General features: G+C 34.8%; 1 protein-coding gene and 1 long non-coding RNA gene across 10 annotated transcripts in view; one reads left to right on the top strand and one right to left on the bottom strand.

Moving 5' to 3' along the window:
* On the top strand, positions 1-26,954 carry LOC135214827 (multivesicular body subunit 12B-like). Of its 8 annotated transcripts, none has more exons than XM_064249220.1 (7): positions 1-132; positions 10,530-10,645; positions 11,743-11,935; positions 12,294-12,519; positions 15,233-15,459; positions 18,219-18,331; positions 19,149-26,954. In XM_064249220.1, the coding sequence occupies exons 2-7, from the start codon at positions 10,541-10,543 to the stop codon at positions 19,203-19,205; spliced, it is 921 nt and encodes a 306-aa protein (XP_064105290.1). In that variant the 5' UTR covers positions 1-132; positions 10,530-10,540; the 3' UTR covers positions 19,206-26,954. The 8 variants fall into 8 exon arrangements, with proteins under 8 accessions (XP_064105290.1, XP_064105283.1, XP_064105286.1 ...); XM_064249213.1 differs by lacking the exon at positions 1-132 and adding an exon at positions 4,253-4,314; XM_064249216.1 differs by lacking the exon at positions 1-132 and adding an exon at positions 4,285-4,348.
* The window catches only part of LOC135214829 (uncharacterized), a 70,800-nt gene that overhangs the window by 28,798 nt on the left and 14,771 nt on the right, over positions 1-27,231 (bottom strand). For both annotated transcript variants that reach the window (XR_010314486.1, XR_010314487.1), the window contains exon 2: positions 9,588-9,697. This is a non-coding gene — a long non-coding RNA (uncharacterized LOC135214829). The remainder of the gene's footprint in view (positions 1-9,587; positions 9,698-27,231) is intronic.

Raw genomic sequence — 27,231 nt, 5'->3', positions numbered from 1 at the left:
GAGTCATCCCCCACAATCAGGGGTATACAGCCTTGTCGTCTTATTATCATTCATAGCGTGGCTTCGTCCTTACGGAACAAAACGACAAAGGTCTTTGACTTGCCTCGCCGACATTCGCAGAACAAAATCCCGGTAAGCTGGAAAAAACAGTGTCTTGGATAAGAGAATTTTAACATTTTACGGATAAAGGAACGATAAATATGAAGCATGGATGAAATACGTGAGGGAAATTTAGCATTTGAAGTAGAATTCTACAGTCTCGGATTGTACATTAACCAAGCCATTGCACAGGAAACTTGCTTGACGTCTCTGACTAATTGGCTGGGAAGATTACGAGCAGCTACACATGGCTTCATGTCTAGAGCCGAATAATAACAATCGAAATTATACGAACAGCTCTTTAAAGATTCTTTTAAAGAAAAAAAAAACACGCAAAGTTCAACGCCGTTCGTGATCGACTTGAATGAAAACATGATCTACGATGCCATGAAAAGTGGCACCAGAAATTGAAGGGTAATGCCACTTTGAAGCAACTATTTCTTTTAGTAACTTAAGACTAGACGTTTTCTAGGAAGTACTAAATCAGTATTGAGCTATAAAGCTTTTTTATTACCATCTTCATAAGTCCTATTTTGCACTAAAAAGCTGGTATTCGCAAAACTGAGAAAATAAGAAACAGAAGTCAATTATAGAGAATTTCAAAATTTCAGAATCATTTAAGGCTTTGCTGTTTTTGTTTTCCACAATATAATATTTCTTAAAATGGCACTTCTAAAGAATTTGAATATTTTTGTGCCAAAAATGGGGCCATGTCAGGGAATAGTCCCAGGGCAAGTGGCTGGGTTACTCTATAGATAAAACACCTACCCTTCGCATAATACATACTCAGTCATCTGCTCTCTTCAGCCATCAATATTCATAAGCTACTCAGAATACTGTATGTATCCTTTGCGTATTTCCTCAAAGTATACAGTATTTGTTCTACAAGGCGTTACGCTTTCGATTACAATACATTCCTTGTTCGTTCCATCTTATCTCTAGTTGCGATCCACAATAGCCGACTATCATACACCCAATAACTAGGATTGTTGCTCTTGCCTGGATGTCATTCATAATCAAGAAAGAACTTTGTATGAAAGTGGGCGATTTCTTCAGAATTTCTAAATTCTAGGTAAGGCCAGTGACAACTTACGAGTTTTAACCACTTCAAGCGCAAATCAATAAGCAGTTTAAAGGAGCTAATAAATGTAGGAATTTTGGGTAATAACCAAATTGTTTCCCTAAACAACTGAATACTTTTTTTATAGAAAATGTTGGTCTTCATTAACGCATGAACCGTCGTGCGCATTTGATAAACAAATGTATGAAGTCTTTTTACAAATGAGAATAATTCTTTTTACATTATCACCTTAACAATCACAACAATCTACATTACTGCAGTTCCTTAATTGGTAACAATTTTAAACAGACACTTCTCACTTCAGATACCTAGATCACAAAAGAACGACAGAAAACTTTATGCATTCACGCCCTCCTCAGCATTCCACAATAAGTTAATCAGGTCTACAAGTTGACAACCTAACTTACTTGTATCAAAAGAGTACTAGCTAGGCTGGAACAGGTCGTGGGATTGACAAGAGAGGGCTGATGAAGATAAGATTTGGTTTGAAAATGAAATACAGTAGAAGGAGAAAGAACGTCGCAGAGCTAATTCAAAGAACTAAGATAAGACGACAGCCAGATGTGATAACTTCACGACTTATCTGTAAAGCTTTGGCATTTATAATAGTACTTGAATGTCCCGTTTACCTGGAAGCATTTACATCCTCCCTTGCTGCATCTCTAGTCGAAGAAGTAATGACACCAAGCGCTTAGACAGTCCGTATAGTTTAACCGATAAAAAAGAAAATTGTCCCTTAAAGATGCTGCACTTCCGTCAGGTCAAGGGACAAAGACATCGTGATCACCATAGAAAAATCAGTCAGAAAACTCTCCAGATACTTTAAGATAAATTACAAGACAAAAATCCTCATGGCATTGCAAATGAAATTTATTAAAGGTTTTTTGAACTAATTAATTTTAAAGTGTTGGTAATTAATAGGGATATATATATGCCGCTTGTCACTTTTCAGCACTGATAATCCTATTTCAGAAATTCAATAAGGATAAGTTGGTAATTGAAGGTAAATTACTTAAATTTACTAATTACCGGACATAAAGATTAACGACGCATAAATGAAATTGCTAATTAGTATTTTCGTTCACTAACCCGAGCTAATAACATATCTGCCTTGGCCAATACCATACATTCAGTCTGAGTCGACTATGATTACTGTTTTCGTAATGTATGTGTTTAATCTTTAATATTTCGTGACTTGCTTTCATAAGAGGCAACTTGGAAATCACTGCTGGCATAAAGCTTTCTTCCTCTTCTTTGTCTCCTGAATATTGTATGTCTCTCATCTATGGATTTTATGTACAAAATCATTTCAATGCCTACAAAAGACCGTATGCGCTGAGGCCGAAAAGCCTCTAGGTGAGAGCGTGTCTGTTACAGAGACAGAATACCGGAAACTGCTCGACCTTGCTCTGCAATACTAATGAAGGCATGTTACACTGAATCATGCAAACGTATCAAGATCTGGAATAAACTCTGCAGTTGTTTGAGAAAACAACATTGTCCTTCAATTTAAACACACACACGCGAAGGTTGAAACATCTTTCATTACGCCATGCTTTCGTAATAGAAATTCCACTTGACTGGTGATCTGAGCGTTAAAAGAGAAACCAGTCACACCCTCCTCCGGTTCCTTGTTCCTGCAAGGTTCCTCCATGTTCACTCCACAGTTCTAAACACACGCACACTCCCAGAGTTAGTTTTCCGTAGGTACCAACTACGGAAAGATGCACCACATTAGCTCTAAGAATGTATAAACCTGATACGTATATTTACTTCAAAGGAAATAAGTATATAAAATGTATGGATTCAATTTCAAGAAGAGTAAGTTGTTCGGTCTTAATGGCAAGTGTGAACCCACCAGCATGGGAAAATAAAGATTTGTTAATGGAGCACTGACTGACCTCAAATCGCAGATGCTGAAATACTTATCTACAATGAAAATTTCTATCACAATGTACCAGTACTCTTAGAGGCAGTTATAATGACCTTCACTGGATGATATCCATCTAACATAAACCTGCGCTTTGACAAATATTGCATTACTTATTTTGCCTGTCACCATCAGTATTTATACGCTCCTATTGTGGTGTCACGCACTGTACCAGAATTTCTTTCATCTACTTACCAGAAAACTGTGAATGGTATTATTGCCAGTACTGCTGAAGTCGATGTTGTAGATTATATTATGATAGGTTGCAAACTTTCAATACTATTGTATTAATGCCGATTTTTCATATGTGGGATTCTGCTCTGTGGAAGCTTGCATTGCAAGGTGAAGTCATCTTAGGTTTGTTGCATATATTAAAACTGTTTATTTTGAATAATCTGGAACTAATCACTTCAACCCAATTGACACCCTCTAGAGTCATCCACTTAAAAAGGAGAATACAATACTTTTACACACGCACGCATATATAGTGTATATGTGTATATACGCACACGCATATATATATATATATATATATATATATATATATATATATATATATATATATACACACACACACACGCACACCACACACACACACACACACACACACACATATATATATATATATATATATATATATATATATATATATATATAATATATATATATATATATATAGTATATATATATATATTATATATATATATAAATGATGTATGTTTACGTGATGTGTGCGTTAACACAAATATTTACGTTTAGAAATAGTACATTTATGAATCGGGCGGCTGTCTAGTCATTGTGTAGTTGCGTTAAGGTATCTTCACAATCATGGGTATCACGACACTCTACAATTTTTTAAAAATCTTGTTAAGAAATTTGAAGGGAAATAAACACATTCATTATTCACTCTTGGTCGATACAAAACCGTTCCTTGTCATTGCCAATGAATTACGGTTGGTTATAGGAAACAGGTCCAGACGTATGAAAGCTACGAGTTACCGAAGTTTTATACTAAGAGTTTTACAACTGTAAGAACCATCCGAAGAATTATTTCTAGAATTAAATAATTGCCATACTTATCAGTATATACACTCTCAAAATAAAATATGATGGCAATTAATGGCAATAATATACCTGTTCCCGTAAGTGTCGTAAACCTCGTTGTTTTGCTCTTCATCTTGGCAGCCTAGCCTTAAAGCTTTAAGTTAGTAGACACTCAGGTGTAAATTTGTAACAAGGTCAGGTTGCACCATCGTATCTGCTTTGATAGCGATTGTTATTGACCGTTAGTAACAAATAAGCACCACAGAAGCCATTTTGAAAGCGTTTTGTCATATTATTGTGTTTCAGAGACTGCAGTAGAGTGAGTCATCAAGCGACGTTCTTAGAAACTGGTGATTGACCAAAGGTTTTTAAAAAGTATTTCCGTGTTAGCCTCAGTGATTCTGTTTGACAGATACTTCGCAGATTGCCCCATTTTACGTAAGAGTGCATTCGTTGATTTAAGTGTCATTTCTATTTAATCAAGACTAAATAGTCTAACCATCGGTGAAAACATCTCGATTTGGCCCTTAGCGATACGGTAGGCTACCCTATAAGTACAAGGTAGGTGGCCCTAAACTTTGCAGTGACCTGACATAGGTTATCCTGAGGCTACAGAATACATTCACTGGCTGAGAGGGCAAGCTGATACCCTGCTACAGCGATGTTTGTTTAGATTTCTTGGGCTTCGACACGAAGGTTACATCATGTTTCTGTAGATTTGGTTTGACAACTACACCTACCTTATGGCTAGCTAGGGTTAGCATACTTACATGACATGCTAACCTGTCTAACGTAGCTTAAACTATGGATTCCGAGGAGTTTACCATTTTCTATAGAACCTGTCAGGTGGTAATAGCAGAGATCTAGGTGTCCAGATAGATTACGAAGAGACAGGTTAACTTCATTTGTACAACCAGTAGCTAGCTTATACCTATATCTTGTTTAACAGCCTGTATGCAATTGCAACATTGTTGGCTTAGAATAGAAATGGGTGGTTATTGATTGAAATATATCTTCTAGCCTGTGTGATAAAATTGTTTGCATTGCATCTGATTAGCTAGTGATATGTAGGCTAGTACCTAAGTTGCATATAGGTAGTAGCTAATAGCCCTATACCATAGGTAACCCATGTTATATGTATTTCTTTATTGAAGTACTACCTATATGTAGTTTAAGCCGGAAAGGCCCGAATTTATCATCATTATGTAATTTTTGAGGTTTTACCATACAATATTTAAATGATCAGGTTGTTTACAATGACTTCGTTATAGTCACTACTACATTACGCATTTTAACAATTCTAGGATAAGCAGTACCCAGTCAAGGTCATTGTCATTTGTATTCCTGCAATAGATGTGGAGTTCCTAAATAGCATAGGTTAGGCGGTTTTGGTTATCTCTATATGATTAATGGCACTAAAAGAAAATAAGTAAATAAATAAATGAAATTAAAGAATAGCGTAAGGTTCCATAAAGTTCCTGCTAGACCAAAGATAGTTCAATGTAGGTTGTCATATTTTCTTTCCACAAAAAAAAAATAAATAAAGGCTAGGCTATTCTAGTATGAATTTTACATAACTGGTACATAGGTATAGCCTATAGGCTAAGAGGAATTACATCTTTTCAGATGTGCATAGCCTTTAGGCCTTTAAAAAAATAAAAGATATATTTACTTGCGCATGTTCTGCCAGTGTTAGTTGCACTTAACCTGACCTTGCCTAGTTCATTCCTAAACTACGTATTTTGTTAATTTTTAACATTACGTATAAGGTAATTTGAATTTAATCAAGTGACGTGTCAAATATATGATAGGCTGTTCTGTGTTCAAGCATGTCTAGGATAGCCTATGGCATCCTCAGAACAGTTATTGGTAGTTCAAAGCAGAATAGTAACTAGTGCAGAGCCAAGTGGAGTTGCTGTTCTGTCAGAGTTTGAAGAGTCTAATAGTATAACTTTACTATTTTCTGGCTAATGTTCCTTTATTTTAGTTGATGGGTGTTTGGTTGTTTTCCTGTTAGGGTAATTGTGCTAAATAACACCTTGTTCCGTATCCAATAACACCTTGTTCCGTATCTAACTACGAGTGTAGTAATTACATCCAGATGTACAGTGATACTAGGACTTAATCAATTCCAAAAGACTGTCCAAATATCAATATGTCCAAGTACTGACAAATATATCCAATAAGGAAGAATGTAAATTGGATTAACCCCAGAAATTAAAATACCTAACTAAACATAATGTAGCTCGAGTTTAACAAGCCTAGCATGTAGAAATCATACAAAAAACCTAAACCAAATAAAGATAAAAAAATGCAAATTTATCCTCACTTTACTGCCTAGTATTTAGGAGAGTTGATGGAATATGTGGAAAGTAATTAAGAAGGTGAAGAGGTGTTAAACTTTGGAAGGGGAGTACCCTTCCACAAAAGGGCAGTCAACTTCCTGTATTCTTCTTGAGACAAGTGTGTCTGTCTCACTAAATACATAACCAATTATGTTTGTTTTGCTTACATTTTAAAATGTTTCTTTCATTAATGAAGTAGGAACGACTATCGTTTTTCTATCTACTTATCTTTTCGGTTTGCTCTTTAGGTTTCATGATGACTTATTAGCACTATAATATCAATGAGACAAGGAAACATTATTATTATTATTATTATGTATATATATATATATTTTTTTTTTTTTTGCTCTATCACAGCCCTCTAATTCGACTGGGTGGTATATATAGTGTGGGGTTCCGGGTTGCATCCTGCCTCCTTAGGAGTCCATCACTTTTCTTACTATGTGCGCTGTTTCTAGGATCACACTCTTCTGCACGAGTCCTGGAGCTACTTCAGCCTCTAGTTTTTCCAGATTCCTTTTCAGGGATCTTGAGATCGTGCCTAGTGTTCCTATGGTTATAGGTACAATTTCCACTGGCATACCCCATAGCCTTCTTATATATATCGTGCCTAGTGTTCCTATGGTTATAGGTACAATTTCCACTGGCATACCCCATAGCCTTCTTATTTCTATTTTCAGGTCTTGATACTAAAAACATTTTTTTCCCTTTCTTTCTCTTGAACTCTGGTGTCCCATGGTATTGCAACATCAATGAGTGATACTTTCTTCTTGATTTTGTCAATCAACGTCACGTCTGGTCTATTTGCACATATCACCCTATCTGTTCTGATACCATAGTCCCAGAGGATCTTTGCCTGATCGTTTTCTATCACTCCTTCAGGTTGGTGTTCGTACCACTTATTACTGCAAGGTAGCTTGCACAGGCTCCAATGGAGGGCTTTTGCTACTGAATTATGCCTCTTTTTGTACTGGTTCTGTGCAAGTGCCGGACATTCGCTTGCTATGTGGTTTATGGTTTCATTTTTCGTATTGCACTTCCTACATATGGGAGAGATGTTATTTCCATCTGTCGTTCTTTGGACATATCTGGTTTTTATGGCTTGATCTTGTGCCGCTGTTATCATTCCTTTAGTTTCCTTCTTGAGCTCTCCCCTCAGTAGCCATTGCCACGTGTCATCGCTGGCTAGTTCTTTAATCTGTCTCATGTATTGTCTGTGCATTGGTTTGTTATGCCATTCCTCTGTTCTGCTGGTCTTTCTCCTGTCTCTGTATATTTCTGGGTCTTCGTCTACTTTCATCAGTCCTTCTTCCCATGCACTCTTTGAGCCACTCGTCTTCACTGGTCTTCATATATTGCCCCAGTGCTCTGTTCTTGATGTTGACGCAGTCCTCTATGCTTAGTAGTCCCCTCCCTCCTTCCTTTCGTGTTATGTATAGTCTGTCCGTATTTGCTCTTGGGTGTAGTCCTTAGTGTATTGTTATATATTTCCTCGTTTTCTGGTGTATGCTGCAAAGTTCTCCCTTCGCCCATTCCACTATTCCTGCGCTGTATCTGATTACTGGCACTGCCCATGTGTTTATGGCTTTTATCATATTTCCAGCGTTGAGTTTTGACTTGAGTATCGCCTTGAGTCTCTGCATATATTCTTTCCTGATGGTGTCCTTCATCTCTTGGTGTTTTATATCCCCTCCTTCCATTATTCCCAGATATTTATATCCCGTCTCATCTATGTGTTTGATGTTGTCCCCATCTGGTAGCTTTATCCCTTCAGTCCTTGTTACTTTGCCCTTTTGTGTGTTGACTAAGGCACATTTTTCTATTCCAAACTCCATCCTGATGTCCCCAGATACAATCCTTACAGTCTGGATTAGGGTATCTATTTCCTTGTTTATTATTATTATTATTATTATTATTATTATTATTATTATTATTATTATTATTATTCAGTAGATGAAACCTATTCATATGGAGGAAGAACACGGGCCGTTAACTTGAAATACAAACTTCCAAGGAATATAGTGTTTATTAGGAAGACAGAAAAGGAACTAAAGGGAAATAAAGAAAGAAGAGATCCCACTCATTAAAAAAAAAAATCTAATAAATAGAGGCACATTTACTACATATTGTTGGTGTAGCTCATCAAATCTGGTTGTTCTCAGCAGATTAAGGGGTTCAGGGATCAATTGTGAATGTGTAAGATATGTTTAAAAAAACCTATGAAAAGTGACAAACAAGAGACCATCCGTCAATGGTCTAAGTCCAAGTCATAACTGCTACTATTTGGAAACTGAAACCTACCATCATGAACCACTATCTAAAAGAGATAAATCTCGGGCAGAAGCAGACATCCACACTGGAAAACAGAACAGTATTCCAGTAAAGGAAGATGTACTAAAACAGGTTGCATTGATTTATGAACAATACCTAACTTTCATGTGGCATTTGCTGAAAATTTCATTAGAAGTTTCTCAGAAGTTAGATGTGTCAAAAACATAAGAAAGGTTAGCAGAGTTGTGCACTGACTGAGAGCTACAGGTAAACTGCCCACTTATGAAGCCTCTAATTCCATACAGATTCCAGCTGGTTGTCCAAACAATGAGCAAAATTGGTAAAAGAAGAAAAAAAAATTTTTTTTTACACAGATGGAACATTAGAAAACTCAAATATATGAGTTGAGAGCTGTACAATGTGGGGAAATGTAGGCTAGCTCCCATCTTAACTAGTAATAATAGCCTGTTACTGAATTAGAGATAATTGGACCATAATCTTTCTCAGGACTCATTTTATTTTCTAGTTAAAGAAGTGGAATTATCTTTCTGTAAAGAAATCATATGTTATTTACTGTATTTTACTCTGTCATGTTAATTTGGTAATCTTGCCATTCTTTTGATGTATGGAAAACATTGAGGTACATACTATACACTACATACAGGCTACCTAGTACCAGTTTACCAACATAGTATACCTAGTATTTAAATGTATATATATATATGGAATTGCGTTTTAATTGTTATAAAGAGTTTAGTATAGCTATGTCATTAGTATCATGTAGCATAATTACCTACATTTTGTCAGGGAGACTTACCTGGTTCATCAGATCTTCAGAAATATTTGCTCTATTCACAAATCCACAATTTTTTTTTAATGTGTTCTCGAAGGACTTCAAACTATATTAGATCATTTGACTCACATCCCCTGCAAGAAACAAAAATTTTTTGAATACTTAATCATCGGGTGAAACTTATCTACCACATAATACTTAATGAAGAATGAATGCAATCAAAGGCAGTTTGCAACAGTGTTAATGTTTTTGTGACAACCTTGGAGGTGGGCAAAGGATGTTTGGTTAATGGACAGCTTGCATTGAAATGAATTCAGGGCATTAAGCAACCAGCTAACATTAATGTATGCAGAATACTCTCAGAATTAATTTGATTGTGTATGGCTAGGGAGTGGCTGGCTAGTGGTAACATTTTCTGTCTATCTGCCAATGGATAAAACATAGCATGGTTATCATCATTTTGGCTTTTGGGGGCATTGGAGAGTATTGCTCTTGGGATCTATGGAAAAGTTACATTTCAAATGAGGTCTTAATCTAGAGACAACAGGGGACCATCCTGGTCATTAAGCAGATACGTAGCTTCCTATCTCCCTAGTGATCTGTTTCAGCTGTTGCCACAGAACTAGTCCTATGGATAAACCAGTAGAATTTGGGGCTAAAAATGTATAGTTGGTCTCACAGAACTAATCCTATGGATAAACCAGTAGAATTTGGGGCTAAAATGTATAGTTGGTCTCTGAAAACCCTCTACTAAACAATAGTGTACAGAAATGATGTGTAAGGAGGAAGAAGAAAGGGAAAAGGGGAAAATGAAGGTAATTTTGATAGTTTACTCCAATGGATGCCAGAAATTATATTTTTTACTGTACTTAATGGGCATCAGGTTTGTAAACTTTTTCCCTTGGGATTCATTTACTTTGTACAGTACGTATACTTATGCACTGACGGTATAATTTTCCTTTTCAGTGTGAGGTTGAATGATGCGTGATTTATACAATGCCTTGCCACTCCCCGATGATCGCCCAATTACAGCCGTATGTGTAGTAGAGGAACTCGCTGGCTGTCCTCCAAATTATACTGCGGTATGTATTTTTATAATTGCTTGTTCAGACTGAACTACAGTAACTCTTAAAGTCTTATTTGTCCAAGCCTTTTAACATCATATTAAATTTATAATTTTTCAATAAGAATATTTATTTATGCGCTCAGAGTTTAGACTTGCAAAGTAAGCATTTTAATCTTTTCGGCAACACTTTTGCAAGATATGTAAGTTTTCCTCCAGTTGAAAATGTTTATATTTTGAGTTGTAATATGTAATTTTTTTAATTTCCTGAAGTTAGTATTGATTCATATTTTCTGGTTCATATCTAGTACAGAGAATCTGACAATTTCTAAAACCCATATCTGTGTTCCCACTAAAAAAATACTTTCTTGAATTACATATATCTATGACAGGAATTACTCCATGAATATTAAAACCCAGATTCTTTTTAATGGAAAACTTTATAAAAAATTATTTTTTTCATATTAATGTGGCCTATTATTGGTATGTTTTAGCATATGTAAAAAAGTAATCTTGTGTAAATTGGGTTTCGATTTGTTAAGGCTACAGTAATTGTAAAATTGATGAATGCCAAAAGCCTTGAGTTTGAAAATTTGAGAAAACCAAACTACATAGTATGCTATTATGGAAGTTGTTTTGAAATCAATAATATTTAACAAATCTCTTGTATTAATAAGATATTAAGTGTAATGAAACTACTGCTGTAGTACCTAATTATGATGATGGTTATTAGAGTAAGTACTATCCTTGCATAAAAGTGCAAAACTAAAAACACTGATCTTGATGTTATCAGTTTAGTTATGCAATAACCAGAAGCACGTTTTCTTTTCTTTTCGTCATGTAATGTGATAACACTTGCCATGGGTGAAATTCTTATCAAAATGTCAAGCAACATTTAAATCCAAACTAGGAATGTGGTACATTTCATGCAAGTTAATGCTAGGTAAAACATTTGTGTTAATATTGTAATATTTGAAATGCTCTTTTGGTATTTTATTGTTGCTTTTAGTCTTGGTATCATAATGTTAAACACTGTATCCTTTTGTTTTTCTTGTGATTTAATTCCATTTTCAGACAGTTTCCAACTCTGTGACTTAAATATACACTTGTCTTTAGGTATCGAAGACCCATGATCAAGACATAGATGCAGATCTTTACAAAGATGGTTTCTTTAGGAGAGTCACTCGGTATCTCTGCCACAGCAAAACGGAAGGCTACATGGGTTATGTTGTTGAACACGTTGTCATTGTTAATGATAGAGACTCAAGGCCAGCTGGTTACACAATTGTCGAGCAAACAATTGATACAAGTAAGTATCTGGTTGATTAACCCTTAAGAGCCAGGCTAGAAAATCAATATGCAGCACCCCAGGCCAGTAAACTTTGAGGTCAGCCAATTTAAGAAAATATCACATCAATGGAAAGAGGAAGATAAGATATACAAATGCACAAGGTGTAAGAAAAACAATCCTGAAAAATTTTCCCTACCTTTTACAAGAAGTTGAAAATGACTATTTACATCCCATTGTGGGGCCTCTTGTATAAGACAATCATAAATTTTACCAAGTTTTACATGTTTCTCCTAATAAGTAAATTTTTATTTTGTAAAATTATAATTGCAGCTAAAACAATATCAGAACAGATAAGAACTGGTATTTTTATTTATAGGTCAAAAGGCATTCAAGAAAAAGCAGCTTTGTTATAAGCAAGTTCCTCGAAATATGGCAACTCAGACAATTACGGATATAATTATACTAAGTCGATCGAAAGTAGCACCTGAAGGGTTCTCTTTAGTAGGTGAAATGAATGGCCTCTGCATTTGTATCAAACCTGGTCCTGCTCCTACACCACAATACAATAAGCCAGGTCAAACATCATCTTCACTGCCATATGGGTAAGTTTGATTACTGTGTTGATTAGTTGGTTTTATATGTATTGGTTATGCAGAGAGAGTAAGAACATTATTATAAAAACTTCATGAATTGCATGTACTACAGTTTTATTTAGGAAATAGTTTATACAGTATATTTCCATTTATAACATGGGAAATGGAATATGTGGTTCCACAGAAACTACTACAACAATTTTAGAAAAGCCTTTTGCAGTTAATGAAGTTAATTCAACACAGCACTTATTTACTACAGTTTTTCTTTTTTTATTTTGTCTTCACCTTTTGTGTGTTGTAATGTCTGTAACTTATGTGGATACTGTACTGTCTATATCAGTTTAATATGTGAATTCAAAGCAATGAACAATATAAAATATAAACAGTAATTTATTTATTTATGGATGTACCTTTGGCATTAGCTGGCTTGCTTATTGAAGGTTGTAACAAGGCAGTTAACTAGTGACAGGTAATTGAGGGTTAAGTTAGCACTCTTACCTACGGTTAGCCCTCGTCTCACTTTTCCTTTTGACCATATGAGAGTCAAGACATCTCTGTTGCACAAGTTGTTGACTTTTTTAATGAGTTTGTTTATTTAAGATTTTCAGGTTTGCAGTTTTCTTTTATACTTTGTTTTATAATGGTACTTACAATAATGTGTAACGAGAAAAAATAAATAGCATCAAAAATTAATCGAAACATTCCTGTAAGAGAAGTTAGTAGCTTTGACGTATGTACTGTACTTGCAATTAGCTCTAGCCAGTAAAATGATATTCCATAGCCATAATAAGCAAATATTGAATGCTATTACATGTAGAAATAGAGTAGTACAAATATATTTACATTCTAGAAAGAAGGATACAGGGACTGGAAAGAAATAATTGCTAAATGCAATGAAATACCATCTTTTGATGTAAATGGAACTTGAAATTAATGCAGATTTCCAGGAACCACAACAGGGATGGCTAATGATCTACTGTGGACAGTCCCAGAGGCCCAGGATTCTATCAATAGAAGAAGTTCTAAAGGTTATGCAGCAAGGCCTCAGAGGTAGAGGTTGCTTGAAGGACGCTAGTGTAGTAGAAGGGGTGTTGAACTTGTCTATATCACAATATCCTTATTTGCCAAAAATTCTTTTTCTTCTTATATCACCATAGAGAGTTATCTATCTCCATCATCAAGGATTATAAAGCTGCTCTCTTCCAGGGTTTTAAATTTTGTAACTAAAGAAGTTGAAGCAGCTTACCCAGCAGCACTTTTGAGAAGGTTCCAAATGGGTTTTGCACACCTCCAAACTGGAACCTCTCCTGTGTCCTGGGAAGTCTCTTAATTAGCTAGGAAGCTTTATTTATTTTTTTTTTTGCTGGACCTCACACTGAAGATGGAAAGATGGAAATTTTACTGGCATTTGCATCTTCAAGTCACATAAGTGAGAGTCACATACTATCTGCAAACATCACATACATCATCAGGTTTGTTGTTTGCCATTGTCTTACAGCAAAGACCCAAAAGTATTAGCAGCCAGGACCATGCCACACTACTCTTCACCACCATTCCATCCTTGTCTCTTAAGTAATGAAAGAGACCTCTTGCTCTTTGCTATGTGAGGGCCATCAGGGTTTACCTTCAAGAGGACCAGAAACTTCAGTGGTAACACCTCTAGACTGTTCATCTTCATAGGCTAAAGGAAGAACAAGTCGCCAAGAACTTGGTCTCTGCTGGCAAAGGCAGTGGACTTATAAAGCCTACAGTAATGGGACAAATGGTGAAGCAGAACAGAGAAGAGTGTATGTCCTTGAAGTCAGAACAGACTGTACTTCTGTTGTATTTAAGCCTATTTTACAAATATTAGATAATTGTGAAATATTCTAAAAAGAAACAGAATTAAAGAATGCTCTGGTGTCATTGGTTTGCACTACCTATTGCCTCTCCTGCCCAGCTACCTATTACATTACTACTTAATATTATATGAACAAGTACCTCATTATCCACTTCATAGTAATTCAAGACACTGTGTAGAGATATCTATAGACTTGCAGTGTTATTTTTTCTGTGTCTTGTTGATGGCAAGTTTACCTCCTTCCTTATTCTGATAGAAGCTCCATGCTTGACACACTCATAAGTCTTTAATTGCACTATAAAAAACTTGTAGGCATTCCAAGACTACTCTTGACTCCACAGTTCCCAAATATTCTGAGGCAACATAAAGGCACATCTAAACAAATTTAGTCATTCAGCATGTCAGCCACTCTACTAATTAGCAATTCAGGAAATATATGATTAATGGTATGAAATGAAACGGACTCCATTTCGACAAATTATTAGCCCCTTCCTCCCATCCCCTTTGAATCCTGCTGCCTTACTGTCAGTTCAGAAAGTGAGGCTATTAGAAGATACACACCAAAGGATGCACAGAAAGGTGGCATGGTGAATCAGTGTCTACTGTCTGTCGAAAAATCCTGGTAAATCTGGGAACATCCAGTACAGTTTTAGAGGCTTAGTTATGATAGTGGGTTTGTATGGAAAACTTTTTTCATAAAATAAATTTTCATGATCATACATTGTGGTCAAATCGTTGCATCATTTTGTGAATATCAACAGGTTTTTACATGTAAATATTTATGTAGATGTGATCAGAGAATATAGCATAAGTACGTACATATTGTGACTCTGTGGAAACTGCAAGATTGATTCTTTTTCTTTTTTTTTTTACTCTACATAGTGTGAATCCCAATGGAAGAGGAAGCATAGGAGGAGGAGGTGGGGGAGGAGGAGGAGGAGGTCTGTATCCTGGATTGGGGCCTGCTCGACCAGCACCTGCTCCACCTGGTGGTAGTGTTATGGGTCCAAGCCCTGCTCCACCATTACCTCCCCGAAACCCACCAGCATATGCTTCTCCAACACATCCAAGTCATAGCACCAGTACTTTGTATGGCCCTGGGCATTCTGGTAAGCTAAGTTGTGATTCATGTTGATGAATTAGTTGGACAGGTTAATCAGTTTGACATGGTTGCAATACAGTTAGAATAAGCCTTTGGTTATGGTCATAAATGAGGTATAGAAAGTGGGTACAGTATAAGAAAACATAAATCTTCATGGTAGTAAAATTGCATTATCCCATCATCCCTCTTGAGAGAGAAAGAGAGAACTACAGTTAAGTGAGAATGTTTCTTGTGAATGAATTACAAGAAATATCTTGTAGTATGTAATCTTAAAAGTCACATATTTTACATATTTTTAAATAATGCTGTTATGTATGAGTATAAAAAGTACAATATGATCAAAGGACCATAATTTTAAATATGGAAGTCCAAGTCATTTGCTATATCCAAACATATGCAAATTTTGAAATCCAAAAGGAGAAAGAAGTAGAATAGCCAGGAGCAACTGTATGTACATTAAACATCCATGAACCCACAGTTGGTAGTAACTATCCAGTCTATTATACGAATATAGTTTTGCAGGATTATACATTTCTGTGCAAGATTGTCCGCTGCTTCACCGCATCGTTGTAGAATCTGTGATTTCTACCTCATGATTATGTGGTAAAATTTAGCATTTCTGTTTGACTGTTTATCTTTTTAGATTTTTTGTTGTTCTGCCTTCTATTGGTTACATCTTGTTCAATTTATGGCACCAATAACCAGCTAATGGTGCCTCTGTCAGGTGTTATGGCACCATAACTGTCATCAGTGCCTTATTGTTTGTTTGCCTGTATGGTGTTTTTACGTTGCATGGAACCAGTGGTTATTCAGCAACGGGACCAACGGCTTTACACGACTTCCAAACCACGTCGAGAGTGAACCTCTATCACCAGAGATACACATCTCTTACTCCTCAATGGAATGGCAGAGAATCGAACCCGCGACCACCGAGGTGGGACGCAAACACCATACCAACCACCCCACCAAGGCGCTATATCAGTGCCTTATGGTAACCAGAACTCGGCGCATTGTGGCGCCATAAATCGCCGATTTTATGGCGCTTGAAAACTGGATCGCCTTTAACCAAGTCCACCAATAACTGGGGACTACCCATATTTTACTTTTCTGCTTATCATAAGTATGCCTAAGGAAACTGTCAGGGTTTGACAGAGATAGTCTGCCATGTGTTTATGGCTGCACTAGAGACAGACCCTCACATGCTGTTGTTGAGGCCAGTGTTGTTCTCTTCGTCTCGCCCGTGACATTTGCTGGGACCAGTCTGCCAGCCAGTGGATGCATTTTGATGAGGACATACTGGCCATAGAAGTGCTCTACTACTGAAAGTTTCAGTTCTCTTTGGAATACTCATTGCCCTGTTTGACTTCTATACCTTCTGTTTTGCTTACTAAGATTAAAGACACAGTCCTTGAGGAATGTCCTGTTGGCTGCTGCTCAGCCTGTTTTTTCACCAAACTCTTCCTGATCACTCTATTGCTCAGTTCACTCCACTGCCTGCTTTCTCAACTATATCCTCAACAGTGATTGTTCCTACAACAGATGGCTTGCTTCTTATTTCTGATGGTTGCCTCCTCCCACCCGTTATGCTGGTATTTATCACTTTGCCTGTAATTTCGTCCCTTCTGCTGCCTTTCCTGTGGCATTGTTGGTTACTCTGGGTGATGCCTCTGTTTATTGTTAAACCCGTTGCTGCTTCACAAATAGATCTGTATGCTTCTGCTGTTACTGCTGGACCATCTGCTTATGTGGTGTCAGCCAATTTACCTCTTTTGCTGCCTATCCTATTTTGTACAGGTTTTTTGGTGTCCACTGTTATGACAGTGCCTGCTTTGCTTTTCACGAGCTTCTATTGTCTGTGGTTGTATTGCATGCAGTGCTGCTTGCTCCCACTTTACCAAGCTGTGCCTACAGTGTTCCTGTGCCTTTGTGCACCATTCAGTGTTCCAATACCTCTCATTGGATTAGTTGATGAATTTAAGCCTTCCCTTGTTCCAGTTTTGCCACTACTTTCAGCCTTGACCCCACAGATATTATATAATGTAGCTTGCTTTAGTATAGGGCGTTGCTTTTAGCAAGTTAGTTTAGTAGCTCTTCTGCTGCTACACTTTAACAGTTCTGTTGTGAAATGACTTGCTCATCTAGAGAGGCCACTCACAGTCATCTGAAGAAGTGATCTCCCTGGCCACAGGAGATTAAGGAATCTCTCTTGTCAACTTCCAAGACTTACTATTCTGATACTCCTGAAGATTTTGTTACCCATTTTAACTCTGAGCCTTCAGTCTCCCTAGGATGACACTCATTGGTCCTCTGTGGCCCCCAGCAGGATTGGTACCCAGACCATCTTTAGATGCTAGGGCTCTCAACCTCACAACCTCCATCCAAAATTGTGATTCAGGCTCTGTATGATGGATAAGTTTTGATGAAACAAATCAAGATTTATTCCTAGAGCTTTTCCATACAAATTCATCAGTCATATACCAAGTACCTGACTCTCATCCTCAATGTTCCACTTGTAGCCTATGTCTACAAGACATAAGAAAATATGTATTGGGACATTGACCTAGAATGAATGATTAATGGGACTGTATAAGTCCTGCTGTAAAATCTTAGTATCACTATTACTGTTTTATTACATTTGATTTCTGATAAAACATTGTAGATAACTGAAATATCAATGTAATCTTTATATTTACTGTCCAAAGGTATCAGTGCAATCTGTCCATTACCTATGTGCTTTGTAAGAAATAACCATAATTTCCCCTGCAGCACTGTTTGGTGTTCCATTTGTTTTGAATAAGAAGTATGTGAAATCGACCGACTCAAGCTCCGATACTCTTCCAGCTGTAGTCAAGAAAAGTAAACAACAAATTGAGGATGAGGTATGGTATAACATTTACAGTATTTTTCCTTTCTTTTGCATCAAATGAATTTATTTAGGATTGGTATCTTTACATTTGGGTATGATATAAAAAGTTTATGCCCCATAGGCTGGTAGTGCCAACTTAAGGTTCTTGACAGTGTCCAACCAGTCTGTATAGTGTCCTTAAAGTGATGCATTTGTATTTATATGGGATCTCCTAGGGGCTAGGTGTGCACATCAACATGACATAACCAAAACACAATAAAGTATGTAACTTTAATTAAACTTTCAGAAAATTGTATTCTAATACACTAATACACTGACTTTAAAATAATTTTGTATAATCCACAATTTAGTTGCTTTTTTTGTTTTTTTAGCAAGTTTAAGCAATCATCAATTCATTGTCACCATTGGAATTACCTATTGGAGGCAGAGGAAATCGAAGGGTTATAAAACATTTTCTGTTTGTAAATTGCATTAAAATTGAACATTTATCCTGTCCTAGTTGCATTGTTTGTCAAAAAAATTTCTGCCAAACTAGTTATATTTTGATAACATTAAATTTTTACATGGAGAAAAAAAATCCTTTTGAAAATGAAGAGAAGCCTTAGATGCCATCAATACTGTATTTACTAATTAGGGAGGTCGTACATATTGTATCTTGCTAGGTTTGTATTTTTTTCAGTATATTGATATGGGTACATTATATACTAAGTGTTTGCTTTTTTTGGATGATTTGTATTGTGGGGTGTACATAATTTGACATAGTATTGAATAGCATGTTCTCCTTGAGGATATGAAACCTTTTTGCTTATTAATTTCTATTTCTCTTCCAGTATTACTACAGTTTTACTCTGGAGCAGGACATAGTACAGAGACCCACCACCACGTAAAGTGAATCAACATTTTCACATTTTTTCTTAATTATATTTGTTCTTCTTTTAATGACACATTAAGTTATGTTGATAGAGGTGCCCAGGTATTTGGTGCATTTTGGCCCATTTGTTTTATGTCCAACTAATTGGCCCTTATAATTTCAGTCTCAAAATAGCAGGTGTGCCTCTTTTACTGTATTACAGTAAGGTTTTTATTTTAGGCGCAGTTTTGCTGTTTCTGTTAAAAGTACCATTATTATTACAAATACTGTATTTTAACTAGAAATACAATAGTGGTATATGTTTGTGATGTAATCAACCTCTTAAACCTATAAGAATTACATTCAGAGGCTGGTATTGTAAAACTATTGTTTGAGTATTAGGGCTACATTCAAGCTTGCAGTTGAGATAGTATTCTCTGTGTGGATAGTTTTCTTAAACTATCTTTGGTAATGATAATTTTCATAATAAAAGACAAGGAAAAGTATCACATTCTAGCCATTGTGATGTACCCTCTTCCATTAGATACCACATCTAAAAGCGCCTTTTCTATTTTTATTGCACGTGTAGCCTTCTTCTTAAGGAGAGCATCTTGGGGCGTCTTTCCGTAACACTTCAAAGTTTGCAATATTTTATTTGCTTTTTGTACATCCTTTTTTGGGGGGATTGTTAAACTGTGCCCTCTCCTGAGTTAATGAAACCATGTTGATCACAGCATAGGTCTAGTCAGATCATAGTTTGTGATAATAGACTATGGTTTTATACTCAAATAATGTTGTGGTTAGGAGGAAATTATTTAGAAATTTCTTGAGGAAATTTCTGTGCACCAAGTTAATGCGTAAGTTGACTGTGTGATGTTAATTTTAATGTATCATTCAAGATTATAGGGAAAGCCAACACAAACCATAGGGATATTTAATGGTAACAAGATATTGTCTTTATTCTGTGTGGTCACTGGTGTATCTCATAACAATTCAAACTTGATAATGAAACTAGGTTAACAGAAAATGGAAAATGACTCATTCTTGAAAACATTTAAATTCACAGTTAGGAACAACTGGTTTATTTCGTCACTTTAGTGAAAAGTCTTATTTTGCAGTACTATGTACATTACGTATTGAGTAGAACTTTGCTGCAGTGCATGGTTTACTGTTAACTAATCCAGTATTTGATATCATGCTCAGTTGTGGGAGCTACAAAGCTTTGCTCCAAAACAAGAATTAATGTATTGTCTACTGTCAACTAATCCAGTATTTGAGATCATGCTCAGCTAAGAGAAACTACAAAGTTATGATGTTAGTGAAGCACTTTAGATATTAGTTAGAATTTTCTAGCATCTTGAAGAACCCTGTAGCCTTTGGGATTTCATTTATTAGATTACCGTTACCTCTTTGTAAGTATTAGAAATGGTCTCAAACCATTGATCATTGTTTAAATGCCATTCAGTTGTCTTAATTTGAAGTAGTAGATAGCTATATACTGTAATTTTCCTTGTTATATGCAAAGACTAAGAGATACTGGATGTTGTTGTGTGAAGGGGAACTCTGTTGATTTTGTTTATTTTTCACAAGAAGTTATTTCTCTCACTAGATAGAGGTTTAATGTATGATTAGCAAAGGAGAGCTTAAAGTATTGTCTGAGACAAAGAATAGCTTCTGTTATGCTTATACATATACTACGGGAAATTAATTTAATTTGTAAATTCTGCAGTACTGCAATTTGTTTTAAATTTGCTGGAGTGTCAGGAGTTGATCATATATTTCACACTAAATGCAATTACAGGTGTATTGAAGATGTCATAGTTGTATAGTAGATACTTTCAAATATGTAATGGTATGTTTTACTGATTAATGCAATTGCTGTTTATCATTTCATGAATTTATGTAAGCATTTTTAGTACCTATACGGAAGAAAACACTTTATACAGCATCTTTAAGAGAAAACAGGGTAAATTGTTTAATTGTTAATACATTTATGATGTTATGACACCTCTACACTCTTCATACAGAACATCAATGGTATGGTGTGGGATGACATTGTTATTTCTTAGTTTGATGGTACTGTAATAAGTTTATAAAAGAAAAGTGATGCTCTTTGGACTTGCCTTTATAATATGTTTCTTCCATTTCTTATTTGTAATTGTTATAGCTTTGATTTCATCATAATTATAGTGTATCCATGTGAATGAGAAGCCTTTAGGTTTTACTTATGCATATGCAGCTAGTTTAGACGTAATTAAAAAAAAAATCCGAAGACACATTTCTGTAGCAAAACATTGGTTAGAATTGGGTAAATCTCTTGTATTGGGACCCTGTCTCACATGGCCAATACTCTCAATCTATTATTTACTGAAAGATATTAAAGTCTGATTGGTCTTACATCTTTATTTCATGATCCTAAGCTTTGTCCGTACTGTTCTTGAAAGCAGTATTAATATTCACTTTGAGTATTGCTGTTTAATTTTTTCATTTAATGTTCACTTTGAGGATCGCTGTTGAAGTCTTTGTTTTACTACTGCTCTGACTTGTCAAGAGACCATACAGATATTCAGATTGCTTGAAAAAGATAGACAGGACTCCCAAAAAGCAGGAGAAAGTTACAACAATCACTGGCTGCTATTGTACAAGTTAAACATTGGCACTTGATGTGCCTACCCTTAACATGTTCTACTAGCATCAGTGAAAATAGGAGGTTAACATCTGTGGAACATGATTGTTAGTTGTAATGTTTATCTAGCTGGAATATTGTATAAATGATTTGAATGAATTGTAATTCTTACATATGGTATAATGTATTTGCTTAAATATATCAGAAGGTTTGTGGCATCAGTTTCATTATAAGGCAGTAAAGATATGTGGTGAAATCACATAGGTAGTTGAATGGTGGTGCTTTTTGTTCATTAGATAAGCATATTTACATTATAATAGGGATTAGTAGCAATGTTGACAAATCAGTCAAGAAAATTTTACACATTTATTTTTTTTATTATAATTTTCATGTAATTACCAGATTGCTTTTCAAATATTGAGTCAATGGTCTTTATTCAATTTTAAAGAAAATCGAAGCTTCTTGGTTTCCAATCTAGTTATTTTATTTCAGTATGAGGTTTATTTCATTCCTTTGAGTAAAAAAATTGCAATTTGTTAGTGTTGTTTTAGGTCTGTTTTTAATATTAATCACTAAATGAGGAGAAAGTGAATCAATATTTTACCATTAGCATTTTTGGCTTGGTCATGTCTCGTATGTTGATTTTTGGAAGTTAAATGAAGAATAATGATTAGATGTATTTGGGAGAATGTGTTCTTGGTCTCTGATAGTTTTGGGAGCCAAGTACACTACTAGTGTACTAGTAGTTTATTCTGTTTGGATAATTATTTTTTACTTGAGGATTTATTTATTTAAATTGGACTGACTTCACTGCACAAACTACTTATTAATTTAATTCTTGATACCTTTTCCAGTTTCCTACACCCCGAGCTCAGGATACTTGCTCTCTCCTTTTACTTTGTTGATCCTTTGAGCTAGTGTAAATGACTAAAGAAGAATTTTTTTTGCCACAGAACTTCTTGTTTATCAATTTGTTGTATTGGTGTTAAGGGCTTTTGTTGGTGGATCTTGTTTGACACAGTAACACACAAACTAGTGTTGTGCTGTTCATCATTATGTGAAACCTCATGGATATGGCATTGATGGAAAAGGCTAAAGTTATGTGACCCATTAAGCATTCATATCTTAGAAAAAATAAATGGAAGTTTACATTGTCCATATTCTCGCACGTTCTCATTCAAATTTAAAATTACTGTTATTTTAACAAGCAATATGTAATATTCTCCACCTTGAAAAACTTCCATTGACATTAGTTATAATCTTTTACCGTGTGTAACCTGTGCTTTATAATGTTACCATGTGTAGTCTGTGCTTGCTCTACAAGGTTTCCTATGAACTTTTAATTTAGTTAAAGACTCAAATAGAATTTTGTAATTATATTTCATTAGGCTTACTTTACAAGTTTGAATCCTAAATTTGCTATTATATCAGCCTAATCAAGTATTTTCTTCCTTATAGTAACCATCTTCATAAGACTTTGAATTTTTGTCTCAAAGATTCTTTCATGTTATGAGAGAGCTCTTGAATTGTATGAAACTAAGAATTTTTAAGAATTTCATGATCAAGTGCAATACTTTGGATATTATTCATTGTCAACATTCAAAATAGTAGTCCAGCTTTGATAAAAATGTCAATAGTGCTCTTCTAAATAATGTAAAGTAGAATTGATTTGTCTAAAACCCAAAAACATTCTCTCAAGTGAATGCTGCCACTTCTTTACAAAATCTGTCGTTAGAGTTTAGTTTAATGACTATATCCATGCTGTGAAGCATATAAAGCTTATTGATTCAAATTATATTTTCAAATTCTGCATGTTAATTAAGATACATTATTTTTATTCAAATTCTGCATGTTAATTAAGATACATTATTTTTATTCATAATGTGTAGTACTCCTTACAGAAAGCATCAAAAGGTAATTTATTTGGCTATCAAACTTTCACTGACTGGACTTGCCACAGGAAAATGAACTTGAGCAAATAAAAGATTGGAATAAATTACAGATCAAATTTTTAAAAGCTGATGATTATCAGATATAAATACCACATATAAAAATAATACTAATACATGCAAAAGTTTACATGCACCCAAAAGTAAGAAAATTAAGAACTAAAGACTGGATAGCTATGATGCCAAGCTTGTGGAACTGCTTAAGATTTCAAGCTATGGTCATCACTCAGGGTCAGGGTGAGACTAATTTGACCCACGTGTCAAATATTACACAAGATTGGAGGGAGATGTAAGCAACCCTGATTATTCCCAGGAATGTGCCATTGTATTGGATGGAGTTGATAAATTAGTCCCCTGTTCCTTACTAAGTAAACAAAGCACTAAATTTGAAGAATTTGTTCAGATATTCCTTAGAACTAATAAAAACACCATGTGAAAAGATTTTTTGACACCATACATATAGAATTAGTGTATGTTTAAATAAAATAATTACAAGAATACAAACTGCAAATTTATCAGTACAAATACATATGTAATTGTAATTACACCAAGACCATATCAGACTTATTTGCAACATTGAAGATAGGCAAAGAAACATGTTGCCAAGTACTATTTGTTTCAATGAAATGTCATAAATTTGGTTAAATGAATTATCCTTGCAGTGTAATTCATCAAGGTCTACAACATATGTTTCATGAAAATTAATAATTAATTACTAAACACACTGCTAAGAGTTAAGGAATACTAACATTCAATCAAGTTATCATTGACAAAAATACTTGTTATACCTTTGTTACTATTCTGCAGTCATTTACCATTTATCCTTCCCCTTTTAGAAACACCTTAATGTTTTTTGTGCAATCAAATTAATTTAGATTTGTAATCTAATGAAATACAGTGATGTTTATTTATTGCTTTCAGCTTTCAATATATTGATGTACATTTACAGTATTAGACCGAGCATGTATTAATGCCAGTCTCTGGCCTTTGTTTGTAAAGATTTAGTTGAAAGAGGAAAAACTTTGGAATGGTGAATAGTTGCAACACTGTGTGTCTGCTTAAATGCAGCAGCTTTACTGAACTGTGTGTGGGTTTTAATAGTTCCCATCCTTTTTATAATTGTGAAGCTTTTAAGTTTCCTTTGATTTTATATCCACGAGTAAAGTAATGGTACAAAATAAACAGAGCAGCAAAGCTTCTTTTATATTTCTTTTCTCTTTCAAACTAAGCTTTTGCATTATGTGTCCATCTTATGATCATGAATATTTTGTATCTAGTATTGTTGTATAATCACTGTATTATTTACCCTTCTTTTCAAGGTGGCCTCACTACTGGAGAGGTTCCAACTGCCATTAATTCTCTTTAGCTTTGATGTAGCTATAGAAACAAGTACTGTACTCAATGTATTTTATTTCATAACTTTGGATAATCTTCAGAGCTTTAGGGATTTCATCCTGTGGCTTGAAAGTGATGTTGTTAGTCTCAGAATGGGAGTGAAGTGGATGGTCTTGTACATAGTATGAATGATTCTGGTTCTTATGTCAGTTCCTAGAATAAAACTATATTGTTAGGTAAATAAACCTGCAACATTAGGACGTAGTAATTACTAACATAGCCCAATACAACACACATTACCACCACATATATCTGGATATGAAGGAAAAGTTTGTGTGCCAAATAAAGCCATACCCTTTCTTTGCTTGAAACATTTAGTACATATTGTTCTTGTAGCATGGACTTATGTTGAATTTTGCTTGTCATTTTCCGTTTCAGTATGAAAGTAGTCAAGGCATTTTGAGATAAAAACTTGTTCAAAGCAGGCCTTTGCACAATCTTCATTATACAGTTCAGAAAGGTATTTTGCTAGTAAATAGTATACATTTCTGATAAATGCTTGACCTCAAAACAAGATAGGTCAATTTTTCCCATATCTGAAGAAAGGAGGACTCGTTAGACAAGTGATCATAGTGCAAATTTACCATTGATAGAGTAGTAGTTCATGATTTTCGATAAAATTTTTTCCCCCTCAGTTTGTATAATTGTCGTGGGTAACGTTATAGTATTTGAAAAATATTTGGAAGATAGTTTACCATTTAATAACTAATCAGGACTTGAAATTTTATTGTAATGATGGGTATTTAAATATTTATGACATGAACAAAAGTCAAGGTATCTGTGAATTTTGAATATAAAAGAAACTGGAAAATAAAAATTTTTACATGAAAAGGACAAAGTAACTGTTACCTTTCATTTTTGTACTAATTGTAACATAACTGCTTGTGATTACAACTGGACTATGTAGGATTTATGGGAAGATGTGCCATTATCGAGAACTAGTCAACATGGTTAAAGCAGCAAAAAATCAAATACCTTATCATTGTGAATAGTGTAGCTTTTGCATAGGCCAGTATTAAGATCTACAATAGCATTTTAGCAAGGAAGGGAGGAAGTTGGCCAAAAATGGCAAGATGGCATGAACATGTTAGAAAATAATTTGAAATGCTGAAGTACATGGATTGTACTGTATATTATTCTCCAAACAGTTATATATATATTATATGGGAGTTGAATTAATGTACATGTGTACTGTACCTTTCATTATATCTACAAAATGTTTTGCCATGATTCATTCACTTTTGATGCTCAATAGTGATGGACAAATTCAAGTAGCTTTGCTTCGATGGGTTAGTAAAGAATAAAAAGTTTCCATAAGCCTCTGAAGAGCTAGCTATATGTGTACTTGATTCATCTTTGACGTAAATGGGACCTGGGGCTGTTATTCTCTGTACCTTGGGATGTTCAAACAAATTTAACACTGGAATATGTTATGCAATCATAAATGTTGCAATTATTTTGTTGCCATATAGTACGGCATTAATAGTAAATAGTTTATTGTAATGATTGATAATACTGTATACTCATTAAGTTGTTGGATTTGCATGTCATCAGTTCTGTATATGAAAATTGTATTTAATTTTTCTATGACATATTCATTAACCTCTGGAAAGCTGATGTACAATACTTTTCATTAAGGGTAGATATTTGTAAAATAGTGTAAATACTTTATAGAAATCTTTTTAAACTGAACTAGTTGGATTTTGTGATGCTCGATCATACCCTTAATTAGACTGATAATAGTAATGGCAAATAATACTTCATTGCTATAAAGTTGAGACTTATTGAGCAGTCATGAAATAAATTATTACTGATATTACTGTCTTATTAACCATGTGTGTTTTGTATCCTCAAATGAACATTAAATTATGCCATTTTTTAGTTTTTCGGGTTTATCAATCAAATTTACATGCCCACAAAAAAATATTTGTATCAAATATTTTCTATAATTTTTGTATCTTAAATGTCAATTCATTTGAAAATTTTGACTACATACTTCTTACCGTTTCCCCAGGTTTTTCTTATCTGACATTGAATTTAAAAGCTCAAAGTGAGGTTTAGATTTGCGCCAGTAATTTATTTTTCTTAAGACA

Source organism: Macrobrachium nipponense, chromosome 46, assembly GCF_015104395.2.
Source record: "Macrobrachium nipponense isolate FS-2020 chromosome 46, ASM1510439v2, whole genome shotgun sequence".
Lineage (NCBI taxonomy): Eukaryota > Metazoa > Arthropoda > Malacostraca > Decapoda > Palaemonidae > Macrobrachium > Macrobrachium nipponense.
This window is presented reverse-complemented; position numbering and strand designations above follow the sequence as displayed.